This window comes from Athene cunicularia (assembly GCF_003259725.1).
Source record: "Athene cunicularia isolate RWA chromosome 4 unlocalized genomic scaffold, athCun1 chr4_part1, whole genome shotgun sequence".
NCBI classification, from domain to species: Eukaryota; Metazoa; Chordata; class Aves; order Strigiformes; family Strigidae; genus Athene; species Athene cunicularia.
Window position 1 is genome coordinate 9,943,857 of NW_020799098.1, and position 16,713 is coordinate 9,960,569.

General features: G+C 37.8%; 1 protein-coding gene across 1 annotated transcript in view; it reads left to right on the forward strand.

Annotated features, from left to right (window-relative positions):
* HGFAC (HGF activator) overlaps positions 1 to 16,269 on the forward strand; it is a 41,951-nt gene extending 25,682 nt beyond the window's left edge. Inside the window, exons 8-14 of the mRNA XM_026847041.1 lie at positions 3,649 to 3,823; positions 6,144 to 6,229; positions 7,171 to 7,411; positions 9,983 to 10,122; positions 12,256 to 12,396; positions 13,455 to 13,603; positions 16,099 to 16,269. Coding sequence (XP_026702842.1) covers positions 3,649 to 3,823; positions 6,144 to 6,229; positions 7,171 to 7,411; positions 9,983 to 10,122; positions 12,256 to 12,396; positions 13,455 to 13,603; positions 16,099 to 16,269 — 1,103 coding nt within the window. The remainder of the gene's footprint in view (positions 1 to 3,648; positions 3,824 to 6,143; positions 6,230 to 7,170; positions 7,412 to 9,982; positions 10,123 to 12,255; positions 12,397 to 13,454; positions 13,604 to 16,098) is intronic.
* Positions 16,270 to 16,713: the final 444 nt, after the last annotated feature.

Genomic DNA, 16,713 nt, shown 5'->3' on the forward strand with positions numbered 1-16,713 from the left:
AGGGGATCTCACAGTTTCCTAGGAAAGGAAACCAGGGGACTTCTAGGTGAATTAGAGAAAAGATGGATAATGAAGACACTGGAGAAGACCTCTTGTAAAGGCAATTGTAAGCAGAGAGGGAAATTATGTCCTTCTCCTCTTCCCCCCTCTCCTCTCCTGCCATCAGCTAATATAGAGCAATACAAAAGAATAAATTAATCTACCATCGTATTTAATAAAAGCATTACACATTGGTCAGGGATAAAATAGAGCATTACTTTATGAAAACATTATTTAAAACTATCCTCTCCTAGGATCAGGACCATCAGGGGAAAAATGTATTTTTATTAACAGAATGAAACAGCTCATGTGTATCTGGAAGGAAAATACGGTCAAAGTTCAAAAACATTAGAAAAATTGCTCATGAGATGTTTTAGGGAGAAGAAAATCTAAAAGATACAGTGTTTTTCTACAGAAAGATTTCCAAAAGAAACTCATAAAAATATCAAACCTGAAACAAGATCTGGTGACAAAAAGTCTTGTGAAATGTTTTCAGGAAGTTAGCAATTAGAACTGGTTGGATAACTGCTATTTCAGGTTGCTCTTAATTTTAAGACCTGAAACTGCTTTTTACTGAAAAATTAAAAGGTAAAGAATTGGTGTGACATGCTGATAAAATATTCCGTCCTAACACAACTAGAATGTTTTATGTGAGCTATTTAAACCTTTTGGATTTTAAAAATAAAATATAACAGGAAATTATTTCTACTTTTAAATTTTAATGTTTTTCTTTTTCTGAAGAGAAGCAAACAGTGGTGATAGTGGCATAGGCCTCCTACAGAGTAACTTGAATCTACATTTGCATCATGTGAAAGTTTATGGCATTTCTACTCTTAACATAGTGATTGACAGTACTACAGGGAAGTGAATGAACAGGAAAAAGATTACATCCTCCATTACTTTCTTTAACATAAGAAAATAAATAGATTTCAGATTTATGAGAAGTTGCAGAAGCTATAAAGAATTGAGAACGAACAATTCCCAGTCAGAGCAATCCATTAAGAACTGCTGAAAGCAGACCACCTACACACCATTTCTGACAAAGAGGGAAAAAGATTTTTTTCAATGCTGTAACAATTCAAAAACCAGTATTAGAAGCAAAAAAAAAATCTATACAACTTCAATAGTTGCAGAGATTTTTTTTTAAATCCGTTTGTTCTGAATTATAGGTGTATATAATTATAAAATGTATTAGGCTTTGCATATACTTCTTAATGGCCCTAGATCGTTAATGAAGTGCCTTTAATGAGTTGTGGGTACTGTGGTGCAAGCCAGCCAGATAAAGCTTGCTGAAGTGTAGAATAGACCGATGGAAAGCTACTAATGAAACAACTGGGTTAACCTAGATGTTCCTCCACAAGATATGGGATTGTTGCTTTACTCCGGTGCCCAAAATACTCCTTATAGAACAAAAAAGAAGCAAAAACTCTCTGAGAGATATTACTGTTCCTCTCAACAAGTACAATATGTAATCTAAACTTTTTAGTTACAGGAGGAGAATGTGAGAGATGATTTCGAAAGGGGCCAGATTATTACAGTTATAATCTTCTGGCAGCTTTAGCAGACCTGATGAAACAGAGATACATTGGATTTTAAGCCTGACAAGGATGAACACAACTTGTAAACACCATCTGCAAGACGTTCAAACCATTGGTATTGCAGAATATGGCCCTGGTTCCGCACTGAAACAGAATCTCTTGTTTCATCCTCATAAAATTAGTCAACTCTAAATCATTTCTGAATGTAATAAATACAGTACAACTAAAAATAGCACCTGGCACTTGGATAAATGAAAAAATTTAGCATACAGCATGATGGTGGTATTTTCATGACACTGTTTCAGGCAAACAAAGCAGCATAGCTTGCAACTTGCCCAGAAAATATATGACAGGGTTGCCAAGAAATGGTTACTATTGCTAGCAATACAAATGATAGATGAATTATTTTCTGTGTGCTCTTAGATTGTTAAAATACAAGTGAGTGTGATTTAACATGATATTCATAGTTACTGAAATAAAGGGAATTTGATTCAGGGTGCGGGTGGGAGAAAATGTTGTCTCATCATCTCAGGAGTGTCTGCTAGGCCAAGCTAGAAAGTGAATTTTGTGAAGTATTTGTATGCTAACCTACACTGAAGTTCTTGCACCAAAGTTCTTGACCTCCAGCTCCCAAATTTATGCCATATTGCTTGCTTGTGATTTTGAGGCCTGTTGCTACACTGATGACTTGGAAGGATAATTGACATCAGCAGTTCAGTGCTGTGATTCACTATTCCAGTGCTGGGTATATGCCCCAGTTCATGTGTCACCTTATTCTACCAAAATAAACAGATCTTTGGCAATAGCTGTCCGCACTGTGTGGTGTGATAGATCATCCTCACAGTGTATTTTTCAACATTTGGGCAATATCATGATGTTATATATATTTAAGTATGTTTATAAGTTTAGAAGACGATTCCACCAGTCTTGCAGATGTCAAGGATAAGTCACATTGACATGGCTGGGATAAGAAACCTTCTGAGGCTCGGTCACAACTAATCCTCTTTGTACATTAGATGGTTTTGTGTTTCCTTTGGGATACTCTGAGCTGTGTTTTGAGGTGTAGACTTTCTGCTCAGTGTAGCTATTTGTATACAAACGTATCCCATATGTTTTTCAGCCATAATGCTGGTATGTTCCGTTGATAGATCTTGGCAGCTGAGTATACAGGTCATAGAATATGTATGTGTCAAACCTATCTGAAGAAATAACCCACATGCAGGTGACAAAGAAATGGGTTTTGAATAAGAAAACTCAACGTACTAATTAAATTTTTGCAAAATTGATGTATTTGCAATATGTAGCTACATATATATAAAATATATATGGGTATAGTATATATATATATATATATATATGTTATGTATGACGCCATAAAAAGAAGTATTTTCCACAATCAGGCCTTTTAAGAACTTGCTGACAGGGCAGGATTGTTTTCACTACTTTACAACACAGATATCACTATCTGAGCTGGTTGACTCAAGTTCCATTTATTGTCAATGGAGACTCAGTCAACGTAGTCAAGAGTGTATGGGAAGACTCATCTCATCTTAAAAAAGTAATCTCAAACAGGCTAGATCAGTTTGGCACTAGAAATGCCTGTTTCTCTTAATTGACTAAAAAGGGAGTCTCCAGTGTTGAGCTCAGCTGTGTCTAAAATTAGACAGGAGGAATCCCAGCCATATTGCTGACTTTGCTGCAGGTTGCTGACTAAAATATTCCATACTCAGTACAAATTTTGGGTCTAATTTTCTTCCGTACTGCCTGTTGAATCGTTATTTGTGCATGTGTAAAATGAAGTTAACTCACTACTGATTTTAAACAAAAGTTTTAACTGCTCGGTTTTTTTTTTTTGTTTTTGTTTTTGGTTTTTTTTGTTTGTTTATTTTATTTTATTTTATTTTATTTTATTTTAAAAAAAATCCTCATTTGATTCCTTCAAGTCCTGTGAAGGGTGAAAATCCCTATACAGAATTGAGCCTGCTGGCTCTTACTTGGGACCTCAGTTGTGAAGCAAGTATTTGACACATAATTAGGATTGATTCTTGACCAGTGTCTTATGGTTTGACAGTTCCTAGCCATCGGTGCTATGTTGGCAATGGCACAGAGTACAGAGGTACAGCAAAGACGACCATTTCTGGACACAGCTGCTTGCCTTGGGATTCCGATTTGCTTTACCAAGAGCTTCATGTTGACAGCATTGAGAAAGCAGTACAGCTTGGCTTGGGGCCATTCTCTTACTGCAGGTGAGAAAAGTTCTCAATTGCCCTGTATTTGTAAATCAAGAGATGGATGTTTTGCGGAAGGGAGAAGAGCCAGCAATCCCAAAGCAGATGTTATCCTTGTCTTGGAAAAGCTAGACTGCCAGTTGATGGGAAGAATATGAGTGTACAGAAGACACGATCCTGTAGGTAGGCTAAATCAATAGCTGGGTCTGTCAAGAGAAGCTCAAGCACTAAATAACGTTGCAAATTCCAGGTCCTTTTTTTCCTGGGATTTTTTTTTTTTTTTAATTTTTTTTTTTTTCCAAATGAGACCATAGTCCAAAACTTTTGAAATTGTTCGTAAATGACTATCCAAAAGGAGAAAGAATTGCAGTAGCCAAATTGAAATGGTTAACTTTTTATTTCTAATTCTTAAATTCTGAAATATGTAACATAAATAAAAATACTTTCAAAAGTGAAAAGTTATTTGAAAATGAAAAATCAAAGCACTATATTTCAGTAATGTTGAAATGGGATGTCAGATTTCTTTCCTGTATTTCTTCCAAAACAAAACTATTGCCAAATAAGATTTCACAGTGTTTCAATTTTGATTGAACCACATATCCATAAACTACATTTATGCTGAATTTTTCTGTTCAGCTATAATGAAGATAGCTTATGGTGTATAGGCTTGTGCTTTCTCCTCAGTCTCTTTATGTTTCCCCTGTCTCTGAAGTCTCCATGAGATCAATGGGTATCCACAAATAAAGGAAATGTTTCTAATTAGAGAGAATCCTGCAGATGAGCAAATGCTAGAAACAGCAAACTTCAGATGATTCTCCATAAATTACTGGTTGATGTCTAGGTTTTGGGTTTTTTTGTGTTTTTTTTTGTTTGTCTTTTGTTTGTTTTTTCCTGGAAATTACACTAGTATTTCAGGAAAATCAGAATGTACTGCACTTCGTAATTTGTTTGATGATAATAAGGATGCGTGCATGTTCAAAGTAGCTCTTCTTCTCTATGTAACACAAACTAATAATAAGCAGTTCCTATACCATCCCTTACCCCAGATCGGCCCACATTCCAAGGCTTGGTCCTTATTCAAGCACTAAAGTATGAGATTTATGCTGTCCCAGCACAGTACGGCAATTTATTGTGCCTGTATTTTATGCTTTGATAGAACTTGATCCCTTCAGTTCACATCATCTAAGCACAATATTCACTTACAGATTTGAAATGCAAAGAACAAAATGGTGTAGGAGCTGATGTGTTCATGTTCTGTAGAGCTGAGAAAAAAGCATTTCACTTTTTTGTCAGCTTGTTACAATTTCTGGGGATATCTCTGCTACACTATATAATCCTGCAGATATCTTCTTCATAGTCTAATTTAGAAACATTGTTGGCGGAAGATGACTCAACCTGTGTTGCTTCTTCAGTTCTGAGAATTTGAAAGTGCTTTAATCTTTTTCTGAAGAGCAGTCAGATTAAAGAGAAAAAAAAATACTGAAGAACCATACAATAATAGATAGTGCTTCTGATCAATCCAACTGAAATTATAATGACTGTTTATCTGGAGCCCTGAATTACCTTGTCTATTTTTCTTGGCCTACTGAAGATCTTTCTGGGTTTCAAAGTTTCCCTATATTCCTGGAGGAGTAAACTGGGCAAATTTCTGGTTACTTATAAGGCACTCATAAAGACAGGCTGTACCATGGAGAAACCTTAATGGAATCAAACAAAAACCTGTTTAACACCAAGGTAACAAAGGGCTAAACTTTCTGCTATTCCTCCACATCCACCACCCCCCTTCTTTTGAGGAATACAGTATTTTCTTCAGGGAGTCTTTAATTTCCTCAGACTCTCCAGGGAATGTGAACCTGAGCTTCTCAAATTTGCTTTTGCTAGCTATTCTTGTTACAGATTTTCTATGAATCTACCTGTGCTGGAATTTCCTTGCCTAAAAAAATAATCTAAAAAAGGAATCTCTCCCATGGGACTTAGTCCTGAATATATCTGAAGTGTTAAAGCGCTTCAGTGTGGGCTGTATTTAAACCATGTGAACATGCTCATGCATCCAAATACTTCTAGGCAAATTTTACAGGTGTTTAGTCATGTGTCTGTATTTCAGGTCCTAGAGAACCCTAGACTTGGTTAGCTTTAAGAATGAAGAATTGCACTGAAAGGCTGCTCACCCATTTAGGGGTTAGCAGGTGCTTCAGTGCTTTGTCAGATGACTCAAAACCTGAGAGTCCTGTCAGTCAGTCCTCTGCGTGAAAAAAAAAAAAAAGCAGAAAACCTCTGGGAATCTTGGAACAGCACTGTGGTTAATGCTTGTAATTCACTCTCCCCCTGAATTAATTAGAAATCCAGATGATGATGAGAAGCCATGGTGTTACATCATGAAGGACAACAGTTTGTCTTGGGAGTATTGTGACATTCCATCTTGTGGTATGTAAAGGCTCTCAAAATCCATGTTATGAATGAATGAATGAATGAATGAAGAAAGATTTATTGACACTAGAACAAGCTTTCACTGTATAATTTTGAATGTTCTACTGTTCCCAGGAGTGTTGAATATTTTACTGTTTGCAGTAAATCAAATGACAACAGGCTGCTTCTGCATTTTTTGGAGTTGTGATACAATCTGTGATTTTAGTCCTGAAATAACATCAGCAGTGTCACACTATTGCTTTCAGTCACAATCATCCCAATATCACCAAATTTTCTGCTAGAACATGCAAGACGTCAGAAATGATTGATGCTTTTGTTCAGCTTGTCATCACTCAGGGAATTACAGGCCCAGAGAAGTGAATGGGCCTCTGTGAGCAGAAAGGGGACTGAATCCTGAAGTTGTATGAGACGTTATATTTAATTCCAAAACCTAAAGATTCTGCTCTTCCCCTAAATTAATATTTAACTGTTGTTAATGTTGAAGCTGACCTTTGGTACAGAGATGTAATCTGAAAAGTCAGTTTATAAAGTGGTCCTTTTATTTCCTTTTTATGGTTCTAATGCATCTGATAGATGATATTAACACAAGTGTCCTAGTCATTGCTATTGCAACAGCAAAGCTCAGTCCAGAATCCAAAACTGAAGATGTGATATAGCATGCATTCTGTTGTGTCTCCTAGAGTAGTGAAGGTTATATTTGTACTGGTAAATGAAACAGTGTCTGGGAATGTTCACAGGTACATTTAATTTACACTAGTGCATGTGAAGCCAGTGTTGGTAATAGGCATCGCTTTCAGTCTTGCAAGTCTGCTGAGGAACTGAATGAGATGCAGTTGTATGTGAATGTTTAATGATAATTTTAAAGACTCCTACAAAAGTTCCAGTCCTTAGAAATCACAAGGATTTATAGTCTGATGCCATATCCCTTTATATCTCAGCAAGCAGGGAAAGGAGGCCACCAGTTCCAGACAACATAGATAGTTTTGCAGTTACCAGAAGACCATGTGGGAGAAGACACAAAAAAAGAAGTTTTGTGAGACCTAGGATTGTTGGGGGATCTTCGTCTCTGCCTGGATCTCATCCCTGGACAGCAGCTATATATATTGGAGAGAGTTTCTGTGGTGGAAGCCTTATTCAGACTTGCTGGGTTGTGTCAGCAGCACACTGCTTTGCTAACAGGTAAGCTCACCTGTTAGTAGGACAGTAGGTCCTCTCCTCATAGTCACTGTAAGCTGGGACTCACAACAAATCTGAACTGAAACAAGTAAGAAAGAATATGAGATTATAAAAGTCCAATGTTTCAAAATGAGTTTCTGGCAGTTTGAATGCAGTTCATGAGCTAGCAAATAGCTGGGAGTCCTATCATCTCAAGCCCTTATATTGTTCCTTAAGGAATCTCAAAGAGCTAAGTGAGTGAACAGAAGGAATAAGGTAGGGTGGAGCAGGACACGGAATGGGAGCTGGCATATGCAAGCATCTGCAGGGGGATATAAGTATTTCTCTTCTTCTCAGTTACTTTTTTGAATGTTTATGCCTGCTTTGAGATATAACAGAGATGACTATGCTCACTTCTGTGTTTTGTTCAAAAAGGCTGACACAGCCAAGAAATGATTTATTAGAGACAATAAATTACCATTGGTTGACACAATTACAGTGAGCTGAGCTTTACAAAGAGCCAAAGGGAAGAACTGAACTGTTAAATTTTTGAGGCTGATTTCCTTGAGAGGTGGTTTGGGTTTTTTTGTTTTGTCCTCCAGCTGTGGGACACTGGAGAAAATATTGATTATGGGATGCTCTTACTTTATTCTAAATATTTCAGTTTTTACAAATGCTGAACACTTCTCCTGATTTCACTTTGATCACATTGATGGGAAAAATATTACATCACTTCATACCCATTGTTCCTTTGCATAGTAAAGAAGCCAAGAGAAACAGAAAACCTCATGCCAGAATACATACACTGATAGCTTGTAGAGCTAATAATACCACTGTGAATGCTGTACTGAAGCATTTGGAGCTCAAGCCACAACGCATTTGTTTTTCAAATGTTGTGAAATAGCTACTAACTTTGGCAGCTATTCAGGACATTTCCACCCACTTCCAGCTGGTGGTTTGGTACATACAGATTTTCCATAATTGCTGCATTGTACTTTGCACTCTCCCGTATGTTTAGCACCTCTGTTAAACACAATTTCGACTGTTTTCCGCTAGGCGACAATAGATACCTGTGCAGCTAACTTAGGGTTTTTTTCCATTTTCCATAACCCCTCACATTTTATTTATTTTCCTGAATGAGCCACCTCTAAGTCATAGTAGGACCATTCAGTGCCTTTAAAATCTATTCTAAATACTATTCTGGGAAGCAAACTTTCTACTCTATTTAAAAACTGATTTTCAAGGGGGTTGGTTTACCCCTGCAATAACACTGATAAAATCCTGGCCTTACATAGTGAACAAATAATATTTTATTGTCCTGTTTTCCAGTCACAAAAAATTAAACTTTGCACTTTCCTTTGTTAATTATAAGCATAATAGCTGTTGCAGGGTAGCTGCTGGGCTGCTGGCTCTTTTTGCTTCAATTAAAATACCTTTCCTCTAAGTACATTACTGTTGATCATTGCTTCGTGCTCAGTAGCGGAGAAGACTCCACAGTGCTTTTCTGTCTGATGGACACTGGTGATGCACAGAAACTGCAATCATGTTGACTACTCTTCATCTGTTCATGATGCATGATAGCAGATATTTTCTACTCCTGCCCTGGATAACAAAAGATATGAGTGCTCTGATGTTGAAGACACTTTCTAACTATATTTGTTGTAGACTTATGCACATACAGATTGGATTGGTTTTAAAGCAAGAGTGACATTTTAATTCCACTGCTTTCAAAGCTAGAGAATTTACTGTTCAAGCAGTTTCTGACTATTTCCAAACGTCTCTTTCTTCCCAACTGTTATACTGGTTCTTATTAGTTGTCTGTCCTAGGACACCAGATACGAGAGCACTGTGGTCTTTTTAAAGTAAACATACAATGGATGAAAAAGATGGTGTAAATTACAAAAACTATTCTCCTCCAAGTGTGGTGTTTCCCATGAGATCAGTGTGCTGCTGGGACCTTCCTCCACCAAGTTGCCTTTGATTCTAGACAACAGATTTAACAAAGAGCAATCTAATCTCAAAGCAGAAATGGTGATAGTTCTATGTGGAAACTGCCCAGATGTTCCCGAGTTGTCAGTTTGCCAGCACCTTTAAAATCTTGACCCACACCTATAATATTTTTAAGAGTCTGGTTTCCCAGAGAAATGAAATATCACCACTGACTCATCTTTTGGTCCCTCATTTCTTCCGCAGTAATTTTTGTACTCATGGGCAAAGTCTGGTCAAAGTTGACTCAGTTAAATTTCTAAAACAAGAAGTGCTTACAGCCCCTGAAGATACTTGTTAGCCAGACAGCATCAGAGCGGTAGTGCCTGTGCTTGCCTTTTCCTTCTGTCAAGGAGCAGCAGCCTTTAATTAGGCTAATCAGGTCCCACAGAGCCTGGGGTCAGGCTCACCATAACATCAGTCATCTTTTTCCTAGCCCCCAGCAGGTAGGAAGCTTGGGAAATGGGTTGAGGCATTATGAGAGGGTAAATAATAGATGTGATGGGGGGGACTGAGGTTATAACAGTTCATTGGGTGCACAGCCATTGGAAATTAGGCTTCATTTGTCCTGCTAATTGCAGAATTGCTTTTCTCTGCTTTGTATTACAGTCCACTAAAATCCACTATTACAGTAGTTCTGGGTCAGCATATATTTAATAAAACAACTGATGTAACACAAACATTTGAAATAGAGAAATACATCTTGCATCCTCAGTATTCTGTGTTTAACCCTACTGAACATGATATTGGTGAGTATTTTTGTTCTTACGGTTTTACTTTCTGTTTACCCAATTTAGTTTCAAGTTTAGCTGATCTGTCAAAAACTGCCTTCATAGTGGAAAAAATCATAGATATTAGGAGAGGTTTTCAAGTGCAGAGGGTTTTTAGTTCTACCAGAGTTATAACAGCCTCTGAAAGCTAGACAAATTCAGATGAGAAATAAATTGCAAATTTTAAATAATTATGATAATTAGCCTTTGGAGCAATTTACCTAGATGTATGGCAGATTCATCATCACTTCAAGTCTTTGTGGAATTAGGCATTTTTTCAACTGAACCAGAAACTGTGGGCTTGATGCAGGAATTACTTGGTAAAATTCTATTGTCTGTATTGTATAGAGGATCTGACTAGATGAATATAATAGCCCCATCTGCTCTGAAAATGTGTTACTGAGAATCATTTTTTACACTGAGATAGATTTAAAATCAGCTGTCTTATCAGTCAAAAGTTAAATGCCCTTCTGATTGACCTTATAATATTAGTCAGAATGACAATGGAACAGCAACTCACTTCTCATTTTCTGATCTGTTTTTGTGGAAGCTGGCATGTCACCCTGGGGTATCAAGCTGTGTGAGTACTTTGTCTATGAGACCATTTAACAGCCTGGCATTGGGATACTTTAGGTCAGACATGTACCGTCTTTTTTGCTTTCAGATGGTGAATATCTTCCACTCTGTAGCAAAAAGCTTTCAGATTCTGTGTTGGTGGGATCTCTGTCAGAGTGTACCAGGAAGCAAACTGGATTTGGGGAATTACTCTGCTCTGAAATATCCTGGTGTAAACCACCATTGACACTTTGAGATCCAACTTTTGGAATTACACTGAGATTTGACATGCCTCACCAATGTGCAGTGTCCAAATCTAGGGTCAGCTGAACATGGAGTGCTTAAAACAAGCCCAACTGCAAAAACAAGCAAGCAGGCAGAAGCTAGTGGGGAAAAGATGTGGGGGCATGTTCTGCCCTGTCAGTGATTTCTACTGATGCAGCAGAAGAATTATTTCCTGCTGAAAACACTTTTCTAAAGGAAACAAACTACCACATAAGTGTTTGTTGGGAAGTTTGGGGGATTCAGAAACAGGCAGAGTTGGTGGGGAAGACGAGGAAGGCAAGGAAGAGCAAGCTGCTATGTTAGAGCATGGTTTGTGTGGGCTTCTCAGCCTGTGAGATACTCTTTACATGTTCCACAAAGGCCAAAAAATGTAGTCAGCAGAGAAATAAGACTATTCAGTGGGATCTCTTGCTTTTCACACAACTGTGCTCAAAAAACCTGGAGCTTCCAAAAGGCATGATGTGAAGTGTTAACAGGTGTGTCCACATTACCTCAGCTCTGTCCTCTTGGAGTAGTGTGCCCAAACCCAACATGCTGCCTGCCCTTGTTACACCAAGCACAAAGCCCCCTCTCTTGCTCTACAGTCAAACATAGGGGATTTGCTACAGAGGAACCAACATTTCTGCTACTTTTGACATCTTCTTTCAGTATCAAGCTCATATTTACATCTTTTGTATCTACACTGTTTTCAACCCCATGAGGAGATAGTAAAGGTTGTGTCGGTTTTGTAATTCTTTGTAGCTTTCAGAAGCTTGTTTTTGAAATACCCTGGGTTTTTTTATTCCTTAATTTTCAAGATCTCGAATTTTGTTGAACTCGGTGATAACGGAGCATGAAATACACCAGCTCTTGCAGTAATTAATTTTTTAAATCAAATTGGAATTAGGCAGGTGGCCAGACCTTCAGAAGCAGTGAGCACTTGCACATCCCACTTATTTAATCTGAAAGTTGTGGATATGTTATTTAACTTTAAGGTGGGAGGAGACATATGTATTTTCTATCTTCCCCCTTCTCTACAAAGGCAGTGAAGCAAAATCTGCTCAGTGAGCGCAGCATATAAATATTCCCACAAGGGGAGTAGCTGAATGTTTCAGCCTTCAATTTGATCTGAAATCAGTTGCTGTTGAGATGAGTCTGTCTGTCTTTGATTGAAATATCTTAATTAAGAGAGGCTTAGGGGATAATTAAAGTTGTATCTGAGACCCATTGCTGCCAATCCCATTAAACAAAGGGAACAGTCACTTTATTCCTCCTGTATTTTCTGTTCTACAGCTTTGATTAAGCTGAAGAAGAATGGCCAACGTTGTGCCGTCAAATCCCAGTTTGTTCAGCCCATCTGCTTGCCGGAAAGTGACACTGTTTTCCCTGATCATTTCAAATGTCAGATTTCTGGATGGGGCCACAGGCATGAGAGTGAGTAAAATGAGGGTATCAGTAGAAAAAACTGCTGGTAATGAAAACATAATGTTCCAGTATATGTTATACAACTGATAGTTTGGTAAAATATTTTCCAGGGGACTTCTGGTGGGATTATTTTTACCTGCCTTTAGATGCTGAGAACATTTATTTCTAAAATAGTCATCCTGAACTTCCTTTATAGTCCTTGGAATTCGGAGTGTGGTTCCCTTGACCAAATGTTTGCACCTATTTTAGGATGGGATGAGCTATGAGCTAGCTAGATCTCTGTGGACTGGGAGTGGAGCAAGTAGTTAAGTTATAGATGCCAACAACTTGACACCTTAGTTGAGTGAATCCTACCCCTGGTTTCTCAAGCTAGATATCAAAGAATGCAAACCAAAGACAATCAATTTACTAGTCTGTGACGGAGGAGACCTTTACCTTCATCAGCAAGAAGCTTTGGAAAAATCTACAGCAGAGGGCCAGATAAACTTTGGGGTAAGAAGTGCTTACATCCAGCTTGAGAAAGGTGGAAAAATCCATTCCATCCTTTCAGATGAGAAATTTCAGGATTATGAGGCTTGGCCATGCTGCTTTGATGTGGAGATATCAGAGACCTATGTAAATATGTGAGAGGGATGGGGGAGTTGGCTGCTTCATTTTGCTAAGAGATTTAGTATGAGCAAATGTTGTCCTGGTTTAAATGTGTAGTCTAAAGGCAAAAAGAGGTAATGGAGCCTTTGATAAACTGGTGATTTAATATCACACCTGGAAAGAGTAGAGGACAGGAGTGATGAGGGACTGTTCCTGAGTCTCTAGGAAATGAGAGAACCCAAAGGGGATTAATGTCTGGACAGGGCATACTTTTATTTTAAAGCACATGGAGTCTGACTGGAGGAGCAGAATGTGATCTGCTGACTAGAAAAAATTATTATCTTTTAAAGAGATCCACAACATGAATATGACTAAAAAGTGTTAAGTGTTTATATGCAACATTGTGCATTGTGTTTGTATGTTATGCTCTTCACGCTCTATAAAAATTACTTCTTTTCCTCTCTGGAAATTTTTTAAAGATATATCTGGCTATTCATCTGTCCTGCAAGAAACACTGATTCCAATTATTCCTGAAGAGAAGTGCAGAAGTCCTGAAATTTATGGAACAGAAATCACTGAAAATATGTTCTGTGCTGGCTACTTCGATAGCAAATCTGATGCTTGTCAGGTAATGTTGTGAGTCATCTCTAGGCAGAGAATATAAATGTATATATAAATGTATATTATTGCCAGAAATGTTGCAGTGTTACAGTACTTACTTTTGACATAACAGTGTTCCTAAAGAAAAGAAACATTCCCAAAGAAAAGAAACTTAGGTGACTGCACTGTTTGCTTCCACCTTCATTTTTTTAACCTGTTCAATGTCAATTAAGTTCTACAGAAGGGCAAAAAACCTCCAGGATATTATATTCCTCCTACCTTCATGAAAGGCAGTGGCTATGCACGGGAGGGTGAGTTGCTTTAGTTCCTGGCTGAGCTTGCAGTGTGATGGCAATGGTTTGCTGGCCAGCTGGCAGAGATGTGCTGGCAGGCCAACCTGCATGGAGCCAAATCCCCGAGCTGCTGTCTCTTGCCTGAATGGAAAAAGCATACCTGGCTAGGAGGTGGGGAACAGTGGTGATGTTTGGTGGAGGAAGGAGCTGAGGTTACTATAATGGGTGGGATTTAATGGTGTAGAGTATCAGTCAATTGGGAACTGTGTTTGATGATTTCAGTCCTTCATGGAATGACCTCATGCTCTTAAAACTTTGCATGTCTTCTTGAATTATGTTGCTCCTTGGCTCTGAATAAGGATACAAAATTGCTGTAGTGATAGGTGAGAGTATTTTTTAAATGAAGAATCGGATTACTTCTTACATAAACCTTCAGATTTTGTCTTCAGTTCATTTTGAAGGGGGAAGGTTATGCTCTAGTAGCATACCTATGGAAACAGGCAGCATATAGCTAATAGCTGGCTTAGTGAGATTAAATAAAGAAAAGAATATTGTGTATACTGTGTGCTGGAACCCCTGCAGAGATCATAAAGTGTCCAAAGAAAGGTGTCAAGAGTGAGATGGCAGCAGCAAGAGGTGGCTCAAGGTTTCCAGGCCAGGGCTGAGAACTGATTGTAGTTATTGGCTGCAAGTGTTAGTGCTAGCCAGAGAACTAGAAACTACCTTGCTTGCTCAGTTTTCCTTGTCTTATCCAAGAAGTACAAATACAAGATGCAGCATTATAGCTGGTTCTTGCTCCCTACCCAGGAAAAACAAAGTTGATCAGAATAAGAAGGAGAAAGAAGAAAGCAGGGGGAAGGAGGGAGGAGCTGCACAAAGACAAGTAGTCTGGAGAGAGTTGCAAAGTCTGAGAAACTTTGATTTAGAGTCACAGATGTTGCTGAAGAACAGTGCTCATGGCATGAAATCATTATTAGTGAATCAATAATTTTTTTTTTTTTCTTGTTGGAAGACTTGTAGTGTGGTCTAAGGAGAAATAATGTAGGCCTCTTAATGTCACAACAAATGTAGCTGACCTCTGAATTTTCTTAATATATGCTTAGGAAATTAAAATATAAACCATCTGTTATGTATAAAAATATTTCAAGACCAAGAAATGCCAAGCAGATAATGTGTTCTGCTTGATTATTTTTTTTAAGATTTTCTTGGATTTTTTTAAAAATCGGTGCATTGATACCAAAATTGCAATCAGTGAGATGAGCTGTAGAGAAATAAGCAAGGTTCTGAGAAGTAAACTGACCTCAGATGCAAGTCTTCATTTGATGTCCCTCATTTATCACAGAAATCTACCAGTATAAAGGCAACACAATTTTTCTACCTACTTTGCTCTCGAGAGATTTTCTTTTTAGGTAGGAAAAAAATATATTTCTCCTTAGTCTTAGATAACTGGAGTGGTGGCTCCTTTCACCAGTACTGTTCACTAAGTCACATTTTTAATTTCTAACATTTTCATTTCTGTAGAAAGTCAATCTAAGAGTAATAATTAAAAAAGCCCCTCTCCAGAATGCTTGCAAGCTTTTAACTAAGTAGAAGGGTTCCAAATGCCTCCTTGCTGTAGTGTGTCATCAACATTATTTTGGTCTTATTTTTGGTTTATGGTTTTAATGACAAGGTAAATCTCAGTAGCATCAAATTCAACAGATGCATAAAAACCACATGCCACATAAAATTATAGCATCCCACAGTCACATGGAAAAGTGTGTATGTATGCAACACCTTTCTTTGAAAACTTTCATGATCTCTGACAGTTGCAATAAACTGCATTGAGAAACTCTCCAAATATTCTCTGCCTTATGTAATCCATCCATGCAGTGCCCATATTACAACATAGCATATGCCTCAGACTTGCTTACTCCCATTGAAAGTGCCCCAAATCAACTGTGCTCGTTAGTAGGTGTCTAAATCTAAGAGAATTTCAGATTTTTAAACAAAATTAGATACTTCTGTTCAATGTGGAATTAAAACCCCCCATCATTATCTTAGAGGTGAGCATGACTAAACCCACTTTTTAGAGTCAAACTTCAGTAGACCACTGCTTCCATATTTTTTTTTTTTTTAGTTTAAATCTCACATGCAAACATTCTTAATTTAGGACTTTCACAAACTGATCTTTTTTTTTTTTTTTTTTTTTTTTTTCAAGTTAGATAATCTTTGCTTACTTTTAACACAGGGAGATTCTGGTGGACCTCTGGCCTGTGAGAAAAATGAAATCTCTTACCTCTATGGAGTTATCAGCTGGGGAGATGGCTGTGGCAGAGTCAACAGACCTGGAGTATATACACGAGTGATGAACTATGTAAACTGGATTAATGAGAAAATAGCCCCCCGAAAAACTAGTTGAACAGTTAAATATGCTAACATTTGAAGCAGGATTCAGGAGTCTTTTGGTTTCATTAAAAAGGCATAAACATTTTACTATAAGCTAGTATGAAAACTGTCATAGTAATTCTTAGCAATTCCAAACCAGACCACCAGGCCAAAAGGCCTACTCCATCTGATGTCAGCATCCTTGATCTAGAATTGTAGGGCTCTGGATTGCTCAATATACAAGACTGTCTTTATTTGACTTAATAAAACAAACACATTGAGACAGTGCACCAAAATATACAACTATTTGTCTACTTGGTGGCTTACATAAAAAGTGATTTGAATGTGTTTGTGCAGTTTCTGGTGGAGCTGTCATCACCCAAACCAACCCATTAAAACATTGTCCCTGTATTGTAAAAGAGATAAAATTTAACAGGAGGAGCATCAAAAATTAAATACCCTCCCCCCCCCCCCCCCC